Source organism: Oncorhynchus kisutch, linkage group LG1 (genome assembly GCF_002021735.2).
Source record: "Oncorhynchus kisutch isolate 150728-3 linkage group LG1, Okis_V2, whole genome shotgun sequence".
NCBI lineage: Eukaryota > Metazoa > Chordata > Actinopteri > Salmoniformes > Salmonidae > Oncorhynchus > Oncorhynchus kisutch.
The window spans coordinates 38,779,816-38,804,033 of NC_034174.2; the positions used below are offsets into that span (position 1 = coordinate 38,779,816).

The following is a 24,218-nucleotide window of genomic DNA, read 5'->3' on the forward strand; positions in this document are numbered from 1 at the left end:
AGCCGTTTTCTGCATTACCACATCATGCATACTATAATTTGAATTGAAGAAAAGCAATGAGCCAAATTTAATTTATCGGTCCTAAGAATGAATGAGTGAATAACTGAATCCCCAGCTTTGGTCATTTATCATTCTCCACACATAGACCAGGCATTTGTCTACTCATTTGAAGGACCATCATTTACATGTGTGATTTTTAAGGAGGAGGCTTGGCTGGACTTTCAGCTCTATCTGCATTTGAATCTGGAATTATAATAGCAATGGGCCCTTTCCACCCCACAAAGTGTATGGAACCACACTCAAATGTACGCACACACTTTTGAATAGAAGTATAGAGGGCCATCTGTCCAATCTGGCCATACATATCTGGGAAAATAAAGAAGGCTTCTTGACATGTCACATAATTTAATGTCCCTCAGAATAGGGGCACTGACGTCAGTTCAACATCTAGTTTTGATTTACATTTGGTTGAGTTCAAAACAATGTTTATTAGCCCGCTTACACAGTTTAGCAGATGTTATAGCGGGTGCAGCAAAATGCTTATGTTACTAGCTCCTAATAATGCAGTAAAATGTCAAACAGGTGTACACAAATAATCAACTTAAACTAAGAACAAGAAATAAAGAAATGTCCAAACGAATCCAATTAACAACCCAAATAGCACTGTAACAGTAATCCAAATGCAATCTATACGCATCTACACCAAATTAATTTGCACAAGATATACTAAGATTGATATATATATATACAATACATATATATATATATATACAGCGGGAAATAATATTAGTAGTGCTATTTTAAACCTCAGTCTTAAGCTGTTGGGGGGATACTAAGCTAACATATGGAATTGTTTTAAGATGGTCATACCATGGATCATTTAGCTTTTAGATTTTTAATTTTATGACCCCTTAGGTATAAAAAATATATATATATTTGAAACAATATTTAATTTGACCTTTACTACTATTGCCCTTTGAAATGCATTGAATAACACATTCATAAATTGGTGGAAAATACAGTAAAAAATGAACCCAACTGAATAAGGTTTTGAAGTGTCCTGTATCTAGGAGATATAAGAAAGCTCAGGAAATGTATATATTTTTTGACACATTTAACCCCTTATTTTTGTTGGCGCAAAACTACCTCCATACTTCCATTCGTTTGTATGGGTTACCTTCAGACGAGTCCTCTATCTATAGAGTGGTCATATTGGTTTGTAAGCCAAAGCATTTGGACGCTACTGATTTTCAGAAGGCCAACATTGGGTGGATGCGGTTGATTGAGATGCAAAAAATACGTATCTCAATCTTAAACTGAGGGATTTGAATGGGGATGTGCACTATTGAGAGGGATAGAGAGCAGTTGCTTCGTGAAGGTATCTCTTCCTGAAAATACATGATCTAAGTGAACAATAGTTGGCATTCAGCAGTCATAAAAATATGCCTTATTTATTTTAAAGAACTACTAAAATAGTGATTTTGTCAGACAGTATAAGGCAGCAGCTCTATAGAGATGAGGTGATGACTTGGAATTAAATAATAGTAGTCAAATAAAACAAAGATACACAACTGAAATTTGATTAAAGTAATGTGAATAAATGATGGTTAATAAGTGATAAGCAGTAATGGTCACTGCCATCATGGGACCTTTATTCATAGTTTTATTCTGTGTTAAAGCATTCAACTCACATAATGCATAGTGTATTTCATTTTTAAAATTATAATAATCGAAACCGAACCGACCTCAAAAACCACTAATTGCTCAGCAAATATATATTACAGTGAGCTATGTCACGAATCCAGTATATAAATAAATATGCAGTGTGTATAAACGGTAACTAAAATGCTATGTAGAGTAGTAGAAATATGAGTAATATTAGAGTTATCAACTAATGTGAATTCAATGTGAAATCCCCCCCCCCAAAAAATTAAGTAAACTTACTTTTTATTTACTTTTTGCAAATCCAAATAAATTTTCCACGTTGATTCAACGTCATCACAAAGATTTGGGGGGGTTGAAATGATGTGGAAACAACATTGATTCAACCAGTTTTTGCCCAGTGGGTGATGTCAAGGTACAGAGATGTTCGAGAGTTCTTTGTCGGTTTCTATTAATCAGAAATAGCAATGTCTGAAAGCTTTCGTATTTGAGTGTTTCTGTGGGCAATTTTGTGATTTGTGGAAAAAGTGACATCATACGAAAAGTGTTAGACCCGTCATCTCAGCTCTGACCGGTTCATTTTCCCCTCGTCTTTGCATTTAGTTAAGAATGATAGATTTATGAATGCACTTAGCTACATGCCATGGTCCACTATTGTAGCCTCTGATTTTTTACTCATTAGTCTGTCTGAATAATAACTGTCACTAATTCAAGCTGTTCTAGAATGGCTTTGTGAATAGAGAAAGAAAGAGAGCGAGGAAGAGGGAGAGCAAGAGAGGGAGGATAGAGAGGCCTGAGAGATTAACTCCAGTGAGCTCACTCCGTGAGGCCCAGGAATGGCTGAATATTGTTCTAGGGGTGGGGGGATGAACTTGATGATCTCGGGGGGTGGAGGGGGGATTGCTGTTCCCTGCTCCTGACAATCAAAATTAGATTGGCCAGCACTGTGTCAACACTGGCCTCTGCTTAAGGCATCACGGGCAGGGGGGGACAACCGGTTTTTGAGAGTTTGCCATGTGAACTATGGAGAACCCACAGAGCCTTTCACTGACTGTGCCAGCCTTAAAAAAATGCACAACTCTTTTCATAGGCCAACACTGAAACAACCCTTCCCTCAACTCAATCTTTTGTGACAAACATATCCTCTCAGTATATGATTATGTTCTTCTGTTCATCAATATCTTGATGTATTGTGTGAAAATAGTATCAAGTAATTGGAAATGAAAAGATTCTCCACCTCTTCTCATTCCTTTGGCACATCTTCACTGTGAAGGGGACAAAACAATCCATTCCTGTTGAATATAAGGGTGGTTGGTGAAGGCAGAGCCAGGAAGAAGGTACACTACATGACCAAAAGTATGTGGGCACCTGCTCGTCGAACAACTCATTCCAAAATCATGGGCATTAATATGGAGTTAGTTCCCCCTTTGCTGCTATATGTTGGAACATTGCTGCTGGGACTTATTTCCATTCAGCCATGAGCATTTCTGATGTTGGGTGATTAGGCTTGGCTTGCAGTCGGTGTTCCAATTCATCCCAAAGGTGTTCAATGGGGTTGAGGTCAGGGCTCTTTGCAGGCCAGTCAAGTTCTTCCACACTGTTTTCAAAAAAACATGTATGTATGGACCTTCCTTTGTGCACGGCGGCATTGTCATGCTGAAACAACAAAGGGCCTTCCCCAAACTGTTGCCACAAAGTTGGAAGCACACAATCGTCTAGAATGTCACTATGCTGTAGCGTTAAGATTTCCCTTCACTGAAACTAAGGGGCCTAGCCCAAACCATGAAAAACAGCCCCGGAACATTATTCTTCCTCCACCAAACTTTACAGTTGGCACTATGTATTCGAGCAGGTAGCGTTCTCCTGGAATCTACCAATCCCAGATTCGTCCGTCTGACTGCCAGATGGTGAAGCGCAATAAATCACTCCAGAGTACGCATTTCCATTGTTCCAGAGTCCAATGGCGGCACACTTTACAGCACTTCAGATCTTACGCTTGTGTGCGTCTGCTTAGCCATGGCAACCCATTTCATGAAGCTGCTGACAGACAGTTATTGTGCTGAAGTTGCTTCCAGAAGCAGTTTGGAGCTCTGTAGTGAGTGTTGCAACCGAGGACAGACTATTTTTTTCGCGCTATGCGCTTCAACACTCGGCGGTCCTGCTCTGTGAGCTTGTGTGGCCTACTACTTCGCTCCTGAGCCGTTGTTGCTCTTAGACATTTCCACTTCACAATAGCAGCTCCAGCAGGACAGAAATTTGACGACTGACTTTTTTTGAAAGGTGGCATCCTATGACAGTGCCACGTTGAAAGTCACTGAGCTCTTCAGTAAGGCCATTCTACTGCCAATGTTTGTCTACAGAGATTACATGGCTGTGTGCTCGATTTTATACACCTGTCAGCAACGGGTGTGGCTGAAGTAGCTGAATCCACTAATCTGAAGGGGTATATAGTGTAGGTCAGACACTTTATAGGCACATGGTTTGGCTTTCCATTCTCTGCATTTGAATGTTGTTCAGACTCACAGCTTTGACGTCCCTTCAAACCCAGAAATGACTGTGGATGTCAGCACGAGGATGGAGAAGCTTGTCATCATAGTGTTTGAGACTGGAGCCGCATGATTGGGTTCTTCGAATCTAGCACCAATTCACAGTTCTGGTTTGAAAGTCTCAGATCTTCGGACCCGGCCCCCAACTCAAATGAGACCTGTGGACTTGCAGGCAGCTTTTCAAGGGGACTGCTTTATCACTTTCCAGCGAATGAAGGTCTTCTGGGAAGGAATTTATCTGGCAGTACTAGAAAAGCAGTATCTTACATTGAGAATGGTCAGTATCTGGAGGGCCAGGGTTTTAAGGGGGAGCTTGCTTGATAGACTGGTATGTGGCTTCAATCAAATTAAATTTTATTTGTCACATGCGCCAAATACAACAGGTGTAGTAGACCTTACCGTGAAATGCTTACTTACAAGCCCTTAACCAACAATCCAGTTCAAGAAATATAGTTATTTATTTATTTATTTAAATATTTACAAAATAAACTAAAGTAAAACATTCTATGAAAAGTAACACAATAAAATAACAATACTGAGGCTATATACAGGGGGTACAGTCAATTTGTGGGGGTACAGTTTAGTCTAGGTAATTTGTACATGTAGGTAGGGGCAAAGTGACAATGCATAGATAATAAACAGTGAGTAGCAGGGATGTCAATGTATAGTGTGGGTGGCCATTTGATTAATTGTTCAACAGTCTTATGGCTTGGAGGTAGAAACTGTTAATGAGCCTAGACTAGACTTGGTGCTCCGGTACTGCTTGCTGTGCGGTAGCAGAGAGAACAGTCTATGACCTGGGTGACTGGAGTCTTTGACAATTTTTTGGGCCTTCCTCTGACATCGCCTAGTATATAGATCCTGGATGGCAGGAAGCTTGGCCCCAGTGATGTACTGGGCTGTACTTACTACCCTCTGTAGCGCCTTACGCTCGGATGCCGAGCAGTTGCCATACCAGGCGGTGATGCAACTGGTCAGGATGCTCTCAGTGGAGCAGCTGTAGAGCTTTTTGAGGATATGGGGACCAATGACAGATCTTTTCAGCCTATTGATGCGGATGAGGCAATGTCTTGGCCTCTTCACGACTGTGCTGGTTTGTCTGGACCATGATAGATCCTTAGTGAAGTGAACACAGAGGAACTTGAAGCTCTCGACCCACTTCACTACAGCCACGTCAATGTGAATTGCGGCGTGCTCGGCCCTCCGTTTCCTCCATAGTCCAAGATCTGCTCCGTTGTCTTACTGACGTTGTGGGAGAGGTTGTTGTCCTGGCACCACACAACCATGTCTCTGACTTCCTCCCTATAGCATGTCTCATCTTCGTCGGTGATCAGGCCTACCACCATCGTGTCGTCGGTGAACTGAATTAAAGGGAAACTACACCCCCAACTACACCTTCTCCTGATGGTGCATTGTTGTGGACTTATTAGAACATCAGATTTGTGTCGTTTTTCTATTTAAAAAGTGTGAAAAACTGGAAAAAAATAGGGAAACCTGGAAAAACTAAATGGGGAAAACTGAATTGACCAAAAGCAGATTTTATAGAGCCCTACAACTGTATATTGACTGTTCAAGATCGCTAACAATAACACACTTTTTGAGATTGCTCAAAGGTTACATTTTTTCCCTTTAAACAATCAATGTAAATCTGATATTGTCAAGTTAAAATTGTAATATTTGTGTATGGAGGTTAGGTCATTATATACTATAGGCTACTTGCTCAGCACGCAAATTAAAGATAACATTTAAATGATGTGTGCAGCATCTGCTTTTCCAGGCCAGATTTATTTTAATTGGGGGCCAGTAGCTTTCAGTTGACACTGGCCCGGTGTGCCAATGGCAAATTTATCTGAATGTCAAGCCCTGCAAGGGAATTCTAATTTAAAAGATGGCTAGTCATTTTTTGCCTGGTTCTGTATGGAATGCAGGTACATTATGGGCCACAGGTCAGTTCATTATTCCTGCGCAGCGCCAAATCATGTGCTTGTGCCATTAACTGAAAAAATGTGTATCACTGGTGCCACCAGTGGAAAAAGTTAGTCTAGAAACCTGTGTTGAGGAGAGCTTGCTAGGAAGCATTTCACTGTACTGTTTACTACCTGTATCCTGTACACGTGACCAATAAACTTTGATTTGATTATTGCTGAAGTAGCCTATGGCCACAAATGTAAACTTCTGAAAAATATGTGTCTTTGACCAACTTATTTTTCTTCTTAATTCAGCAATTATGGTGGTAGCGCAATCAAAAGCTCATATTTGCCTTCTTTGTTGGTCTTTAAGGTAGTAATGCTGTATGTGGTGTCCTACTCTCAGCCCATCCCGCTCCTCACGTTGGTTCTGGGATGTGGACGGGGATGGAGCTGACCTCAAGGGTTGTGTTTTGGAGGTTTGACCAGTGACCTGGAATCTGTCAGTTTGTTCTTGTTGGCAATCTCTTGCCAGAACACAGTGTATGAGGGAAAAGCTTGCTGTGTCCTCGCATAACCTTAAAATTATTTGGGGGTATTTTTCTTCCCCCTTACTCAATGTACTTTGGCATTTCTGTCAGCGGAATGTCATTTATTTGTTGCTTTTCCAAAAGACTAAGTCTCCTCATCCATTTCTGATGTTGTGTTGCAGGTTGAAGTCGACGAGAAGCTGAAAAAGAGGAAGGAGAGGTTTGGGATTCTCACTGCTGCTGCTGTAGTTGGGGCCGAAGATAGCGAGGTACAAAAGGTTTTGTTTTCATGTTCTTGTTGTTGCCAAAAGAGAGCTGGTGGGACAGATTTGTAAGTGATCAAACACTGTTGTGAGAAACATTCAAAATAAGCAAATGAAATGTTCACATAGTTGTTTTGTAAGTTGCTATTAGAATGTTTTAGAACAGAAAAAGAATGAAGAATAGCAAAGTTCTGAAAGAAGAAGAATTGGGCAATGCCTCAATATTTAGGCAAAAGCAAACATTTTAGTTGATGTTATGAACCTATTTTGAGTCAATAGATGTGTAAAATCTGTTGGGTAAATGTAATGTGAGTCATCTTTAACAAATGTAAATGGTTGCTTAATTTCCACATTCCACAATTCATATTCTTGGTAATTGTTTCGAAAGTTCATAGGGGTATACAGGCGTAGAGTCTAACTTTACAGTTCTCAAAGTTTCTACCTTGAATTTTTTGAAAATGTCTTGAATGATTGATGTTCCCTTGAACATACACAAAGGAATTCCAGATGGTATCGGAGCATGTCGATGACCTATATAGTCATCCAGCAATGACAAGCAGTTAGTGTTTTGTGCATTGCTTAGTTCTGCTGTTATGATATCTAGCATACAATGTGGTTATTAATGATTTTGCTTAAATAAGTAATCAAATTACAAAAACATAGATGTAAGGATGATGCTTGCAGTTGTAATGTTGCAGGTATCAGGCCTGCTTGTTTTGATACTGACTTAATACTCTGATGTGATGTTTCTGCTTCCTCACCACCACCCTGTCATTTAAATGACAATTCAGCAATTCTAATCTCACTTGATAAGAAAGCTCTATTATTGTTGCACATGCATATTCCACAAATATAAATCCTGAGTCACAATTACCAATTAATTCTGTATATGCTCTTCTGTATACATTTGAAACACATGACATGTATGTAGAATGTTCCTTACATGTTCATTTCCCCCCCCCCCCCCCCATTTCAGGTAAAGAAGAGGAAACGAGCAGACCGATTTGGAAATAATTGATTCAATTTTATATTTGTACTTTTTTAATGATTTAATTTTGTATTTTTTAAAAACTTGTTACTCTTGTTTTACAGTGGTAAAATACCAACCTGTGCAGTTCAGTAAGAAATTATCTTTACACTATGTAAAAGTTGGAAATTAAAGATCTTATCTAATTTCCCACAAGTATCCTAACAACCCTTGAGTAAACTTGTCCTATTGCTGTTGGGAAATAAGTCTGTGTACCCCTTCAGGTGTTAAAGGAACTCCTCCAGGGGAGGGATGGTCCTGCTGTATCTGCTCTGCTCTGGAGGGGAGAAAGGGTTGATGTTCCCTGGCAGGGATTTTAATAACTAAACAACATATAGCTAAACCTGTCAATAGTTTCCTGCAAACCAGGTGTTGTGGTACCACTGCACCAGGTTTGTGACATGTCACTCAGTGGACATGCTGTAACAAGTGTGGAGGCACTAAGCTACTTTTCAGTTGGGAATTCATTGTTATATCAGATACGCACTTCAATAGTTTGCCAGTTTAGATTCCTGGCTGCACACTTATGCTAACTTCATAATGATAAATGCATCATCTTACAGTAATTTAATAGTGCTACAAAATACATTTCAGACACTTTGGGATGATTTAGGCATAGCATTTCAAACATGAAGTATTGACTTGGCATTGATTTTTGAACAGAAACGCTAGTTGGCATTTGGGGATGTGAGCCAGGGTAAACAAAAGCATGGATTGTTGTGGTCTGCTTTTCCAAAGACTACTTTCATATTGTTTTCCTTACACTGTGATTTTTAATTTGGATGAACTATCCCTTTAACACGTTTGCTAAGTGGGTTTGTAAACAGTTAATAATGAATAGATCGTTTCTAGATCTGTAATAAAACGTGACTGTTATTGGACTTCTGACATTGTTCTTACTACATTTCACAATATCATTTAAATCAAACTCCAGCTAAAAGTCTCCTCAAGCATATGCTATAGCACCAGCAATACTTACTAACACCACCAATACTGTTTTTTTTCTCTTCATATTTAAACAATTTAACCAAAGCACTTGAATTTTCCCTGAGACAGTAATTTGGGATGGAGGCAATTATCACTTGGAAGTTGAAGCGTCCCTGAAATGGGCAGAATTGGACTCTTTCATCCTTCACACAAGTGAACAAGTGTGATTTTTCTTGAACAACCTCCCTCTCTGAACACTGGTCTGTTATTGAGCAGGACACAAAGGTGTTACTGATTACTGTGTTCAGCAATCAATCCTATTGAGTGCTGCCCCCAATTTACCTTCACTGAACTTTTCTTCACTTTATGGCTATTGCTGCAATCATAAACTTCCCAACACTCTTTCTTGGGAGTTTTGTAAGATTTTAATATTTTTCCTGTTTTCCCCTCGAGTGCATTTAAACAGGTATATTTTATGATTTGTAGCTGTTGTCAGTGGTTTAATGTTTTATGTGTTAAAGTATAGCGACAAATTTTGCTGTAATGTTTGTGATAATGTAAATGACTAATGATGATAAGGAGTAGTTGTGGAAGTTGGACAAAGTGTTAGTAGCTAAATAATTGCCACTTTAGCACTTTAACCAGTGCCTGTCACTTGTAGCTTACCTGAGGGGATCTGATTGTCCTTTGGCAGCATGAAGTTGAGGTCTCTCCCACCCTCCCTCAAATGATCTGTACGCTACTAGTTTGACTGTTTTTCATTGAAGACGACATTGACTGAGAACAGGTCCCCTGTGGCTTTTAGTGGTCCATATAGGCCAGAAATTAGTTGTAAATATCTAGCTATGTGTGCGCATAGGTGAGAGTTTGATTTTCAGTGTGTGTGATTATGGGCAGATGCGGGTGTGAATGTTTTGTTTGGAAAAGTTTTTGTGTGCATGTCGTAAGGTTTATGTCATTGCTGGCGTCAATGTTCTCTTTGGGGTGGGTGGTCTGTGTGCATTTGCATCAGTAAAGAGCTCCGTGTTCAGTCTCATTTGTCCCCCATTGATTCGCTAAATTAGGTTGATGAGAGGCCGTCCTATCAGGTGACATATTAATTGGGTCATGCTAGATCCCGTACGAAATCTAAACAATGGCCTCCCAACACTAAACCTTTCTCTTCGGGCCTGTTTCTCTCCTCCTCTCTCTCTTCCACCAATTAGCCTCAGAATTAATGTCAGAGTTTCCTGTTCCCCTCACCCATCCCAAGAGTCAGGATGCCACCAGGCAGTACCTGACCTCTTAAATGCATTTTGTGTGACCCATGACAGGTATGTTTATAAGTTAGGAGCTGGAAATGCCACAAGTAAGGTGTGGCAGTGGGCTAGGGTAGGGGTAGCCAGTGAAACACAGGGAAAGGTCAATCAATCAGCCGTGAATTTCGTAAGCTAAATAAATGATTTATTGTACAAAATAAGACAGGAAACAAATAACAAAAAAAGAACAATGGAACAATTATTAATATGCACAACCATTAAACTACAATGTTGGGGTGAATTCTATCTATACAACATGATGAACAAATGGAAGCAAAAGAAAGTTGGCAAAAGCAGAAGCGGAGAACCTGTCCAAAACATAAAATGTCAACATTTGGGTATTTATTTACATAGAGATTTTTTCCTCTCATATTTTTATATATATGAAAACACTTTCTTACACATACCAGTATACAGACACAAAAATTCAAAATGCAACTTTATCCACAGCATTAACCAGAGTTCAGCCATGGTCCTGGGCACAGCCATTTTCTTCTTCTTTTGTCAGTATACATTACCTTTAGCTATTTGCTTCAGTCACTCTTTTGAACTCAGCTGTCAATTACTCAATCTTGACTTGAGACCAAGGTGACCCTGTGGCTTTAGTCTACTTTTTTGGGTTTACTATCCAGGTTACAAGTTTGCACAGATTAACTCATAACAAAACTTAACTGTCAAATTTATAACAGAATGCTGAAGTGAGGTAGACATACTTTGAAATTCATTGATTTGATCTTAATAAATACAGAGACACTTGACCAGTTGAATTGTTTCCAACCGCTGCCCATACCACGTTTTTTTCTTCCTTTGAAATTGTTTAGCATATATATTCCTGCAGTTACAAAAGTTACAGCACACATATCATCCTCTACTTTGGCTAACGATCCCTGGATACTTTTTCCCATTCTAATGTGGGCACTTTCACTCAAAACACACAAAGGCAAAACATGTCTGTGGTTAGACTGTCAACACAAGTCGCTCAAATTCAAAAGGACAAAAGTCTCAGAGTTGATGACAGATTGATTGAAGTTGACGGAGGGGCATTTCCAGTTTAAAGCGTTCTATGTTCATCGGTCCAGACACTTGTAACACACGACTTATCACCCCGGGAGGCCGAGGAGGCCTTTTGGCCGCTGGTCAGTCCAGGTTTCTGAGATGAGTGTAAGAGGAGCGTGAGAATATGGACAGGCCTCCGCTTCAGACGAAAAGGAAGTCAGGAAAGTGTGATGGTAACAAAAGAAGTGAAAGGCTCACTAGTCTATCCACATGGTGTATCGCCAGACGCTTGGACCGTTCTTTTTTCAATTGTAAAAGCTCTTGTGCTCGATAAGGTAAAATACAAACAACACGACTCCTCACGCCATGAACGTCCCATAGTGCAAAATTTATTGTTGGTAAGGTAGTGCCCAGAAAGTATTTTTTGTACCCCTTTTTATTATATACATATATTATTTATATATAATGTCAGAAGGCTCTTCCTTTATCCAACAGCATAGTGCTTTCGTTTTTAACAAAGGGATATCTTCGCTTTGACATCCAGGAGACAAGACAGACTTTCTAATCTACACTCTGTTCAAGCACTTCCAATATTTACTGCATGTTACAGATGCAGTTGAGGTGGGGGGGTGGGGGCATTGAGATATTCAATCAAAATATATGTTCTCTCTAAACTAGAAATGGCATTTCAGCTGTATTCTTGTCCGTATCAATGTTCCTTATTTTCTATATGACTCACAATCTAGCTCTTCTTCCCTTTACTTACTAGTATGAAGGCCTATGTCAATCAAGCATTTGATTTTCTTTCCAACACAAGGTTGTCTTATTTGCCACAACCATCTTAACATTCCCACCATAGCAACTTGTCAGAATTTGGTCCTCTGATCATTAGGTTTGTTTGTGTAAATGGGAATGGTAAATGCACAGTGTGCAGCGTGAAAACGACAGAAGTATATAAGGCTGCGTTTACACAGGTAGCCCAAGTCTGATCTTTTTTAAGTCTGATCTTTTTTTCACTAATCTCTCTTTTGATCAATCAGGTCCACTCTGAAAAAGATCTGAGTGGTTAAAAGACCAATTAGTGGGGAAAAGATCATAATTTGCTTGCCTGTGTAAACACCGCCTAAGTAGGCTATAGTCATGTGGACCAGGTTAGTCAATGTACTTGTGGGGTTCCCTTTCACTGTGAATTTACTCCATACAAAATAATCTGACAATTACAGTAGTGTAAACTGGCACCCTTGCATGATTCCCATATTCTTGATTTTTAATTATTGATTTAGTTGATATGTAATAGATATCCAAAGATGGGCTATACACAAATCTAACAAGCCAAATCTTGGAATTCTAAAATTGCGTGCCCTAGACCAACCAGAAGGTTTTATGGGTGTAGCTTTGACATGTTTGTCTTAGTTCATCTAAACATTGTGTGCAGGTTGATATTGAGGTCACCTGAGCTGTTATGAGCTTCTGCAGTAAAACAGAATGTGTATTTACAACCCTTTCCTGTTCACTTTTAAAGGTCCATTGCAGGTGTTTTTATCTAAATTTTCAAATATTTTCTTGGTATCAATTAAGTACCTTACTGTGATTGTTTTCAATTCAAATATTCAAAATAAACAAAAATAGCTATTTCTCAAGAAGGAATTTGAGTGGTCTGAGTGAGGAGCCTAATTGGAGGAGGCTAATGGGAAGGACATGTAACCTGAAAACTTGCTGTTATTGGGCAAGTTCGTTTGGCCTGGCCCGGTGCCCCGGGTGGCTGGAGATTTCACGTAAGGACCAATGGAAATGGTCTAAAATGTACAAACTCCACCTACACGGGGCACCAGGCCATGCAAAATGAACTTGCCCATTGTCAGAGAGGAGGGCAAACTCTCTGTTATTGGTTTATTAACTCATACCGCCTGGCGACATCACCAGGTGTCGCCAGGCGGCCTTTTCAAACAGCTCTTACACTAAAAGGGTATTATCATAGTTTTCACAATATTATTCCAACCTCAGTGTGGTAATAATATAAAACATAGGGAAATCACGTTTTTGACTGCACTGCCCCTTTAAAGGTAGTGAAATAACTCATTTATTTTCTTATTTTTCTCAAAATAACTGTGAACGGGTTCAGAGGGCACAGTGTTTGGCTTTGGATCTCAACACTTTAAACCTTTAGAACATTATTTTCATAAAATGTTGGATTAATTTCATAAACAAGTAAGGGAGATTTGTTTTGTAATGACAAAGATGCTAAAAATGAAGCATTGCACAATAGCACTGGTAATTAGTAGACAAAGTCCCCCTCTATTGGCACTGTCTATAAATGTCTTGGTTGTGAAACAAATCCCATTGATAGGAGTATAATATGTGAATAAAGCATTTTTTACACAGATAAAACAGTTTGGCCCCTCACCTCAGAACTGAATTTGCTTGGAAGTAAAGATGTGGGAAAATTATAATATACTGTAACTGCTTAGGAATGTCTCCCTCCATCAGCCTGGATCCACTATCCAGGACATTTCAACAAAGACACCATCTTTTCAAAAAACCTGATAGACATTTTCTTTCAAACTTTTTTTTGAAGAAAACCAACCACAAAACGAACAAACACCTAAAACATAGTTTTGTCTTATTTACCATAAGTTTCTCAAGCTGCTCCACAGACACATCCCCTTCATAATATTCAATATATATTTCTACCACTCAGCCTCAGTCCTATCTTCATTTCATATTTCATTTTTACGTTTGACTAAAATGAATAACTAAGAGAATGGAGGTCCCATGGGATTTTTTTGTGGCGGAGTGAGAAGGGGGATAAAGTCTGGTGCCAGAGGAGCGCTTAGTCAGGGTTTTGGGTGGAAATGATGTGGAGTTAGGCGTGCACGATTATGCATGACTTCCGTTGGGTCTAAGAGCAGCCACACCTGTCCACCACCATGCCAGGGATCTTGCCGTGGATGATCTGCTGCTTGTCGTTAAAGTAGAGCATGTTGATGGGCGACATCTTAGTGGGGGTACAGCAGGGCCCTGCTGAGCCTCTGGGGTTGGCGTGTTGTACCAGGTGGGTGTGTGGATACTTCTGCATGAACATGTATTCGCACTGGCCCGAACAGTAGTTGGCCTTGTAGCGCTTGGGAGCGATGATCCAGTCCCAGCCGAAAGCCTCAAAGTCCACCGTTAGCGGGTAGCGGCAGCAGCGGGATTCAGTGGAGTGCTCGTCGCAGTCCAGTCCCAGGTTACGTCGGGAACGTTTGGTCGTCTCGAGAACCTTAACCTCCAGGAACGGCTGCTGGAGTCAGGGGAGGGGGAGGGGAAAGGAGCGGGGATAGGAGGAGAAAGGAGGTGATTAAGATAGAACTCAACAGTGAGGCGAGTAATGCTTCTAGGAAAAAACCTGGAGTACTGAGACGATTAACATCACTGGGGAAAAAAGTAAAACCGATGCACTTCTCTTACTACCTATGGTTTTAACAGGGTTGGAGAGTAACCAATTACATGTAATCATTTACATATAATCTGATTACCAAAAAACTGATACTAATCAGTTACGTTACCAGCAAAAAAATATTGTAATCAGATTACAGATACTTTTTGAAAAACTTGGTTACTTATTGGATTACTTTTAAATTCAGAAAGGATGTTTGTGAAAAAATGCATTTACACCTTTCTGTTTTCTCAATGACATTCAATCAGCATTGAAAATAGACACAAATTGAAGTTCGTTCCACCAGAGACCATTGTGATGATACATCAAATACATTTGATGGATATTTTTTGCGTTCTTCTAATGCCTCTTAAAGGGGAAAGAAATCCAAAAGTAACAGAGTAATCCCAAAAAATTGAATCAAATTGTATTGGTTGCATTCACATATTTTGCAGACGTTATCGCGGGTGTAGTGAAATTCTTATGTTCCTAGCTCCAACAGTGTAGTAATACCTAACAATACACACAAATTCCAAAAATATGAAGAACGGAATTAAGAAATATATAAATATTAGAACGAGCAATGTCAGAGTCCGGAATATAAATATACTGATGGTGTGGAGACATTATGGACAGTATATGAATAGAAAAGGTGTTTACAGCAGTAGTTATATAGGATGAGCCTGGAGTAGAATACAGTATATACTGTACATTATGAAGTGGTTAAAACAGTATGTAAACATTATTCAAGTGACCAGTGTTCAATGACTATGTACATAGGGCAGCAATCTCTAAGGTGCAGGGTTGAGTACCGGGTGGTAGCTGACTAGTAACAGTCACTAAAGTTCAGGCAGGGTACAAGTCGGGGCCGGCTAGTTGTGACTATTTAACAGGCAGATGGCCTGGAGATAGAAGCTGTTTTTCAGCCTCTCGGTCCCAGCTTTGATGCACCTGTACTGTCTCCGACCTCTAGATGGTAGCGGGATGAACAGGGCTTGGCTCGGGTGGTCCTTGATGATCTTCTTGGTCTTCCTGTGACCCTGGGTGTGCTGTATATGTCCTGGAGGGCAGGCAGTGTGTCCCCGGTGATGCGCTGGGCAGACCGCACCACCCTATGGAGAGCCCCGCTGTTGCCAGGCGGTTATACAGCCTAACAGGATGCTCTCAATGGCGCATCTGTAGAAGTTCACTAGGGTCTTAGGGGCCAAGCCAAATTCTTTCAGCCTCCTGAGGTTGAAGAGGCACTGTTGTGCTGCCTTCACCACACTATCTGTGTGGATGGACCATTTCAGGTTGTCAGTGATGTGCATGCAGAGGAACTTGAAGCTTTTCACCCTCTCCACTTTGGTTCTGTCGATATGGATGGGGGCGTTCCCCCTCTGCTGTCTCCTGAAGTTCATGATCAGCTCCTTGGTTTTGTTGTCTTTGAGGGATAGGTTATTTTTCTGCCACCACTCCACCAGGGCCCTCACCTCCTACCTGTAGGCTGTCTCGTCATTATTGGTAATCAGGCATACCACTGTTGTGTCATCTGCAGACTTGATGATTGAGTTGGAGATGTGAGTGGCCACGCAGTCATGGGTGAACAGGGAGTACAGGAGGGCGCTGAGCATGCACCCTTGTGGGGATCAGCGTAGCAGAGATGTTGCTTACCCTCACCTGAGGTCGGCCCGTCCAGAAGTCCAGGACTCAGTTGCACAGTGCGGGGTTCAGACCCAGAGCCCCGAGCTTAGTGATGATTTTGAAGGGCAATGTGGTGTTGAAGTTTGAGCTGTAGTCGATGAACAGCATTCTTAAATACATATTCCTCTTGTCCAGATGGAATAGGGCAGTGTGCAGTGCGATGGCGATTTTCATCCATGAATCTGGCATCCACTGGCTCCATGTCATCTACAAGACCCTGCTAGGTAAAGTCCCCCCTTATCTCAGCTCGCTGGACACCATAGCATCTCCCACCTGTAGCACACGCTCCAGCAGGTATATCTCTCTAGTCACCCCCAAAACCAATTCTTTCTTTGGCCGCCTCTCCTTCCAGTTCTCTGCTGCCAATGACTGGAACGAACTACAAAAATCTCTGAAACTGGAAACACTTATCTCCCTCACTAGCTTTAAGCACCAACTGTCAGAGCAGCTCACAGATTACTGCACCTGTACATAGCCCACCTATAATTTAGCCCAAACAACTACCTCTTTCCCAACTGTATTTAATTTTTATTTATTTATTTATTTTGCTCCTTTGCACCCCATTATTTTTTATTTCTACTTTGCACATTCTTCCATTGCAAAACTACCATTCCAGTATTTTACTTGCTATATTGTATTTACTTTGCCATCATGGCCTTTTTTGCCTTTACCTCCCTTCTCACCTCATTTGCTCACATTGTATATAGACTTGTTTATACTGCATTATTGACTGTATGTTTGTTTTTACTCCATGTGTAACTCTGTGTCGTTTTATCTGTCGAACTGCTTTGCTTTATCTTGGCCAGGTCGCAATTGTAAATGAGAACTTGTTCTCAACTTGCCTACCTGGTTAAATAAAGGTAAAATAAATAAATAAATAAAAAATCTGTTGGGGCGGTATGCAAATTGTAGTGGGTGGCGGGTAAGGTGAAGGTGATATGATGGGGGCAGGTAAACAAATCCCTGAGCCAACTAGGTGAAAAATCTGTCTATGTGCCCTTGAGCAAAGCACTTAACCCTAATTGCTCCTGTAAGTCGCTCTGGATAAAAGCGTCTGCTAAATGACAAAACATTTTATGTAACTAGCCTCTCAAAGCACTTCATGATGACAGAAGTGAGGGCTACGGGGAGATAGTAATTTAGTTCAGTTACAGTCGTCATTGTAAATAGGAATTTGTTCTTAACTGACTTTCCTAGTTAAATAAAGGCTAAATAAAAACAGTGCCTTCAGAAAGTATTCAGACTCGTTGACTTTTACATCATTTTGTTGCATTACAACCTTGTTCTAAAATGTATTAAATAGTTTTTGTTCCCTCATCATTCTACACACAACATCCCATAATGACAAAGCAAAAACAGTTTTTAGAAATGTGTTACAAATAAAAAATGGAAATATCACATTTACATAAGTATTCAGAACATTTACTCAGTAATATGTTGAAGCACATTTGGCAGCAATTACATCATTGATTCTTCTTGGGTATGACATTACAAGCTTGGCACACCTGTATTTGGGGAGTTTCTCCCATTCTTCTCTGCAGATCTTCTCCAGCTCTGTCAGTGTCATGCCTGCCTCCCACTCCTTGGCACTCGAAGGTGCCAGGCTCCCCATCATTACACACACCTGCCTTCCCCACATCACGAGCATCAGTGATTATTGGACTCACCTGGACTCAATCACCTGTTTATTACCTCCCCTATATTTGTCATTTCACCATCTCCGGCGTCCCACCTAGGCGTGCCTGACGGGCCTGCCGAGGCACGGGCGCTGGACAAACCGGCTGGTCGTAAACTCCCGACGAACCGGCAGAGGCATGGGAGTCTGGCGAGCCGGCTGAGGCATAGGAGCCCGACGATCCGGCTGGGATGTGAAAGCCTGTCGATCCCGCTGAGGCGTGGGAGCCCGATGATCCGGCTGGGATGTGAAAGGCTGTCGATCCCGCTGAGGCGTGGGAGCCCGATGATCCGGCGGAGGCGTAGCAGCCTGACAAGCCGGCTGGGCGTAAAAAACAGACGATCCAGCTGAAGCCCGACGTGGGATGGGCGCCTCCTGAGCAACCGGGGCAAGAACCTCTCGAGCCAGCTAGGGCGTGACAGACAGAAGAGCTGGCTTAGGCACCCCGGTTCCATCAATAGCGGCCCCCGGACCCGACGTCACCACCCACCGGAACGCCAGCTCTCCCCGATGCTTCGTATGATGGGTGCTGCATTCTGTAACGACCGACGCTGGAGTCGAGAAGCTCAATTTCGAGTCTCATTGCAAAGGGGCTGAATGCTTATGTAAATATGGTATTTCTGTTTTTAAATTTGCAAACAATTCTAAAACCCCCTTTTCACTTTGTCATTATGTGGTATTGTGTGAAGATTGCGTAGGATTTTTGTATTCAATCAATTGGAAAAAGTCAAGGGGTCTGAATACTTTCCGAAGGCTCTGTACCTTTGCTTTTTGGGGTACAGGAACAATGGTGGACATCTTGAACCAAGTGGGGACAACAGACTGGAATAGGGAGAGATTAAATATGTCCGTAAACATTTCACCCAGCTGGTCTGCACATGCTCTGAAGACGCGGGATGTCATCATAAATGTCTTACTCACGTCGGGCCACAGAGAACATAATCTGATTACGTTACTGAGTTTGGGTAATCTAAAAGTTAGGTTACTGAGTATGATTTTGGACATGTAACTAGTAAATGTAACGGATTACATTTTAAAAAGTGCCTTACCCAACCCTGGGTTTTAAAGACACATAATACTGAGGGGAGGTTGTCAGTCGTATCAGTTGATGCAAAGCTGACCTCTGTTAACATAAATTGAATGGCCAACATTCTATACGCTTAGCTTGATCTATGATCTCTGGAGTCATCCACAGGTTACCATAACCTTGACCCTTGGGCATGCGAGAGCAGCAAATATTTTACTCCAGCATGTTTATTTTACAAAGCCCTCATATCTCCACAGAAATCCCAATTTAGACTTGAGTAGTTTTTTGTGATGCTTTCCACAGAATAAATAAGCTGAGTCCAGAAGGGTCAACCCACATCAGCTTGCGCTTTAGGGCTTTTGTTGCTATGGGGGAAAGCAAAAAAATATAGGTTCAGAGGGGAGTTTGCCTCTTTCTTTACTTTTTGTGTTTTGTTTTATTTTTGTACACAGGCCTCTGTCTTTCTTCTTCTCCTTAAGAAAAACAGAGCTTGCTGCTGTGCAAGGATTCATTGGCTGAGAGGCCAGAGTCAACCCCTGGGCCATGCTGTGAAGAGCTGAACCAAATTAAATTACTAGTGGGTTACCATTTCGTGATGCTTAATGGGGAAGAAACTTGACTTACTGTATGTAGTAATTTGGGTTTGAGATTGGCTAGCTGGGGCCAAACCAAATCTCGCTTAGGGACCCCAAAAAGGCTAGAGCCAATGGCTCTCAAGTGATCTTTCCTTGATTCTTCTTCTTCCTATCTCGCTGCCTATTTCTCAACCTTATTGGAGGAGAATGTCCAAGGTCCCTCCCTTTAGACCTTCTTTTCCAATGCATTTTGAGAAAGAGGCATGAAGAGAGGATGCCAGGGATCGAGGAGAGATTCATTTACATTGGGTGTTTCTCATTTGGGCAAAAGACCATCCTCTCCTCCGAGACCCGGAAACCAATAAGTGGTCGAGTAGTCGAGGAGTGTCAATTCATTAGTAGGCAAACGGAAGAGTGTCCTCCCCTCCTCGATAACCACCTTTCATCGATGATACTCATGTGTATCCTACCATGGAATAGTTTGGAAATCTGCCACACCCCCTTGATAAAGGTTTAACATCAGCCCTTGTTTTGTCAGAGGAGAAAAACATGCACGTTTAAAAACAATATGCTGCGTATTGTTTTATCTATAAAATGTCTTGCACAACTGAATTTGTTTTTAACACTTTACACATTTATCTGGGGATCCACCCTGTAAACGTAATTAGTCTAATGACGCGCGAGTGGAGAAGGACCGTCTCAATTCAAGCAAGCGCATTGACATTCACGTTCACTCTCCTCGCCGACCCTCCTCGATTAACTTTGACCTTGTTCAAAAGGAGGCTAGAGAGGACGCAGGAGGTGAGCAAATCAAATTTATAAAAGGCCAAAGTGTCATTGTGTCAGTGGGTAAGGTTGCGACAGGTCTGAGGGTCCTTACCAGCCCTTCCTCCCCCGGTCTTAGCGAGGTCACTGCTAGGTCATTGCCGCTCTCATCGAAGGCGTTGATGTCGATCCCCCAGTTGGTGTGCGGCTGCTTGAACCAGTTCTGCAGCACGTTTTTGAAGTCGATGCTCTGCCAGTGGCCCACGCGGGAGTTGAGCTCGATCTTCAGCGAGCGGATCCGGATGTGGCGGCTGCCCTGCTCCGTGACGGGCTTCAGCCTGAGGATCTGCAGGTAGATGGTGGAGGTCTGCTGTAGCGGCCGTAGGTACACCCACAGCTGAGCCTTCAGAACCTTGGTGAACATGAGCTTGGGGCTGAACTTGAAGAAGCAGCAGCTAGGCTTGCCATCCACCTGCACCAAGGGCTCCGCTGTGGGACAGAGACAGAGAGGGTTTCCACATGAATACAGGTTTAATATCTGTAAATACAAGTAACTGCCAAAATAAGGGGAACACTTGAGTAAATTAGGGATACAAAGTATATTGAAAGCAGGTGCTTCCACACAGGTTTGGTTCCTGAGTTAATTAAGCAATTTACATTCCACCGTGCTTAGTTAAATAAAGGTTAAATAAAAAAATAAATAGGGTCATGTATAAAAATGCTGGGCAGGCCATTATTTTGGCTATCATGGCTACAATCCCATAGGATTGCAATGCCCCCATCCACAGGGCACGGGTGGTCACTGAATGGTTTGATGAGCATGGAAACTATGTAAACCATATACCATGGCCTTCTCTGTCACCAGATCTCAACCCAATTGAACACTTATGGGAGATTATGGAGCATCACCCGAGACAGTGTTTTCCACCACCATCAAAAAAACACCAAATGATGGAATTTCTTGTGGAAGAATGGTGTCACATCCCTCCCATAGAGTTTTAGACACTACGGCATCTATGAAGCCGCTCTGGCTTGTGGTGGCCCAACTCCCTATTAATAAGACACTTTATGTTGGTGTTTCCTTTATTTTGGCAGTTACCTGTACATAGATATGCAGTTGAAGTCAAAAGTTTACATACACTTAGGCTGGAGTCATTAAAACTCATTTTTCAACCACTCCACAAATTTCTTGTTAACAAACTATAGTTTTGGCAAGGACATCTACTTTGTGCATGACACAGGTAATTTTTTCAACAATTGTTTACAGACAGATTGTTTCACTTAGAATTCACTGTATCACAATTCCAGTGGGTCAGAAGTTTACATACACTAAGTTGACTGTGCCTTTAAACAGCTTGGAAAATTCCCCAAAATGATGTCATGGCTTTAGAAGCTTCTGATAGGCTAATTGACATAATTTGAGTAAATTGGAGGTGTACCGGTGGATATATTTCAAGGCCTACCTTCAAACGCAGTGCCTCTTTGCTTGACACCATGGGAAAATCAAAAGAAATCAGCCAAGATCTCAGAAACAAATTTGTAGACCTCCACAAGTCTAGTTCATCCTTGGGAGCAATTTCCAAACGCCTAAAGATACCACGTTCATCTGTACAAACAATAGTACGCAAGTATAAACACCATGGGACCACGCAGCCTTCATACCGCTCAGGAAGGAGACGCGTTCTGTCTCCTAGAGATGAACGGACTTTGGTGCGAAAAGTGCAAATCAATCCCAGAACAACAGCAAAGGACCTTGTGATGATGCTGGAGGAAACAGGTACAAAAGTATCTATATCCACAGTAAAACAAGTCTTATATCGACATAACCTGGCCTACAAACCTGACTCAGTTATACCAGCTCTGTCAGGAGGAATGGGCCAAAATTCACCCAACTTATTGTGGGAAGCTTGTGGAAGGCTACCCGAAACATTTGACCCAAGTTAAACAATTTAAAAACAATGCTACCAAATACTAATTGAGTGTATGTAAACTTCTGACCCACGGGGAAGGTGATGAAATAAATAAAAGCTGAAATAAATCGTTCTCTCTACTATTATTCTGACATTTCACAAGTGGTGATCGTAACTGACCTAAAACAGGGAATTTTTACTTTGATTAAATGTCAGGAGTTTAAATGTATTTGGCTAAAGTGTTTATAAACTTCCGACTTCAACTGTACATACAAGTTCACAAACAAGGTGTCAGCATATAAATGAAGATCAATGACACTGGACTGGAGCATGGCTTTACAAATATCAGTTTAGCGTTGTATGTTGTCAATATCTTCTTTCATACTTTAAGATGGTTAAAAAGGTATTGTCTTTGAAAAAAATACTTCATAATGAAGATTTCAGATATCATGGTGGAGCACAGGAGCTATTATAATATTGCTTTATACTGGTTCAATCCTTTCAGTTCTACACCGTGCCTGGGGGGAAGGGGTTTGGGTCGATTTGGAATTGAGCAACTGACTTATGTCACCCAATGCGAGCTTGCCGCTCTCCAAATCCAAGAGCAGCCATTGGTTTTCACCACTAAATAACTGACACAGCATGGAGATCCCACCCAATGTGGGGATCTGGGGGTCAAAACCAATCTCCACACAGCTGCCACCAAAATCACAGGCAGGAGGAGGGATGGGGAGTTAGATGGGTGTCTGAAGAGCCAGGAAAACAGCTAAGCAAGACTAGTCATCAAATGGTTAATAGATCCCTTGAGCAAGCTCATGATGAACTGTCAGTTAAACCATCAAAATGATTTGCCGTTTTGGATCCACTTCTAGTCTAGATCCAGTTAACTAACATTAGTGGAGATTTGAATGGGCTCTGTAGAGCTAAACCGTATGTTATAGTCATTTGGGGAGAGTACATATTCTCTGTAACACCCAAATTAAAAGTTATGGTTACTGTTGCAGTCTCTGAAGTAAAAATAAATAAATAAATGCTGTCAAGATTTATTACCAGATAATCTAAATGACACCATACCAGGTAAAGTATTTTAAATAGAAGCACGCTGTTTTTAAAGGAGGCATGCTTATTTAAAAAATGCATGTATTTGGTTGATGCATTTATTACAATGCATTGAGGGGCCCCTTGCTAAATCCAGTACCAACATTTCATGGAAGAAATGATATACATACAATGCACCAAATATTATCAATGAGTTACATTCAACATTGACAGCAACCTAGTTTGGTCTTGAAGCAGACAGCCGAGAGTGTTAATGTGTTAATGAGACTCAGCTGAATAAAGGCTTGTGTTCCCTCTCATTGTTCTCTGCTGAGAAGTGTGTTGCTGTCTCATTTTAACATAAAGTGCAGGGACCTGTCAATCATTTCTAAATCTGAGGTTGCTCAGGCAACCTGCCAAGGCTTCCTGGGTCAAAAGGTCACTTTGGCACCTCGGCCTAGTTAAGAAATGGGGTCAGGGGTCAAAACCGTCAGCCTTTTACATCCTCTGGGTGCTGGGGAGTTGCAGTCCTTATAGCCAAATTGAGTTTGAAGGTCAAGGTCGAACCTATGGCGATGGTAATATGTTTTTCTTCACAACAGTCCTTTCACCTATTCACACAGAGAGACCATTTCATATTTCAAAGGTACACAACTTATTTATCCACAATTCTTGTTGTGTTTTGGGCGGGGTTTAAGCAGCCAATGGTGAATTGTTTACCAGACTTCGACTGACTAGAAGAGAACACAAACAATACTTTTTTTTTTACACTGAACAAATGTTGTAATTGATTTAGCAGGCATGCATAGAGGAATATGAATTCAATGAGGTAAAGACAGAATCATATCCATTAGAAGAGTTCAGAGGAACATTGAATAAGTGCCAAGCGAGAGACAGACGTGGTCCTTCAGCCTGTATTACAAGGGCCAGTCATTAGTGAGTGTAAATTATACAGTGTCTCACGGTGGACAAAC

General features: G+C 41.3%; 2 protein-coding genes across 4 annotated transcripts in view; one reads left to right on the top strand and one right to left on the bottom strand.

Annotated features, from left to right (window-relative positions):
* LOC109894575 (SAP domain-containing ribonucleoprotein-like) overlaps window positions 1-8,816 on the top strand; it is a 64,026-nt gene extending 55,210 nt beyond the window's left edge. For both annotated transcript variants that reach the window (XM_020488170.2, XM_020488178.2), the window contains exons 10-11: window positions 6,828-6,914; window positions 7,885-8,816. In XM_020488170.2, the coding sequence (XP_020343759.1) occupies window positions 6,828-6,914; window positions 7,885-7,926 (129 nt within the window). In that variant the 3' untranslated portion in view covers window positions 7,927-8,816. The remainder of the gene's footprint in view (window positions 1-6,827; window positions 6,915-7,884) is intronic.
* A 2,674-nt stretch (window positions 8,817-11,490) lies between these two features.
* Window positions 11,491-24,218, bottom strand: part of LOC109894556 (growth/differentiation factor 11) — a 46,493-nt gene continuing 33,765 nt past the window's right edge. Inside the window, exons 2-3 of one of the 2 annotated variants that reach the window (XM_031823597.1) lie at window positions 20,412-20,785; window positions 11,491-14,436 (exon numbers count right to left, since the gene is read on the bottom strand). In XM_031823597.1, the coding sequence (XP_031679457.1) occupies window positions 14,056-14,436; window positions 20,412-20,785 (755 nt within the window). In that variant the 3' untranslated portion in view covers window positions 11,491-14,055. The remainder of the gene's footprint in view (window positions 14,437-20,411; window positions 20,786-24,218) is intronic. The other variant, XM_020488137.2, reaches the window with a different exon arrangement.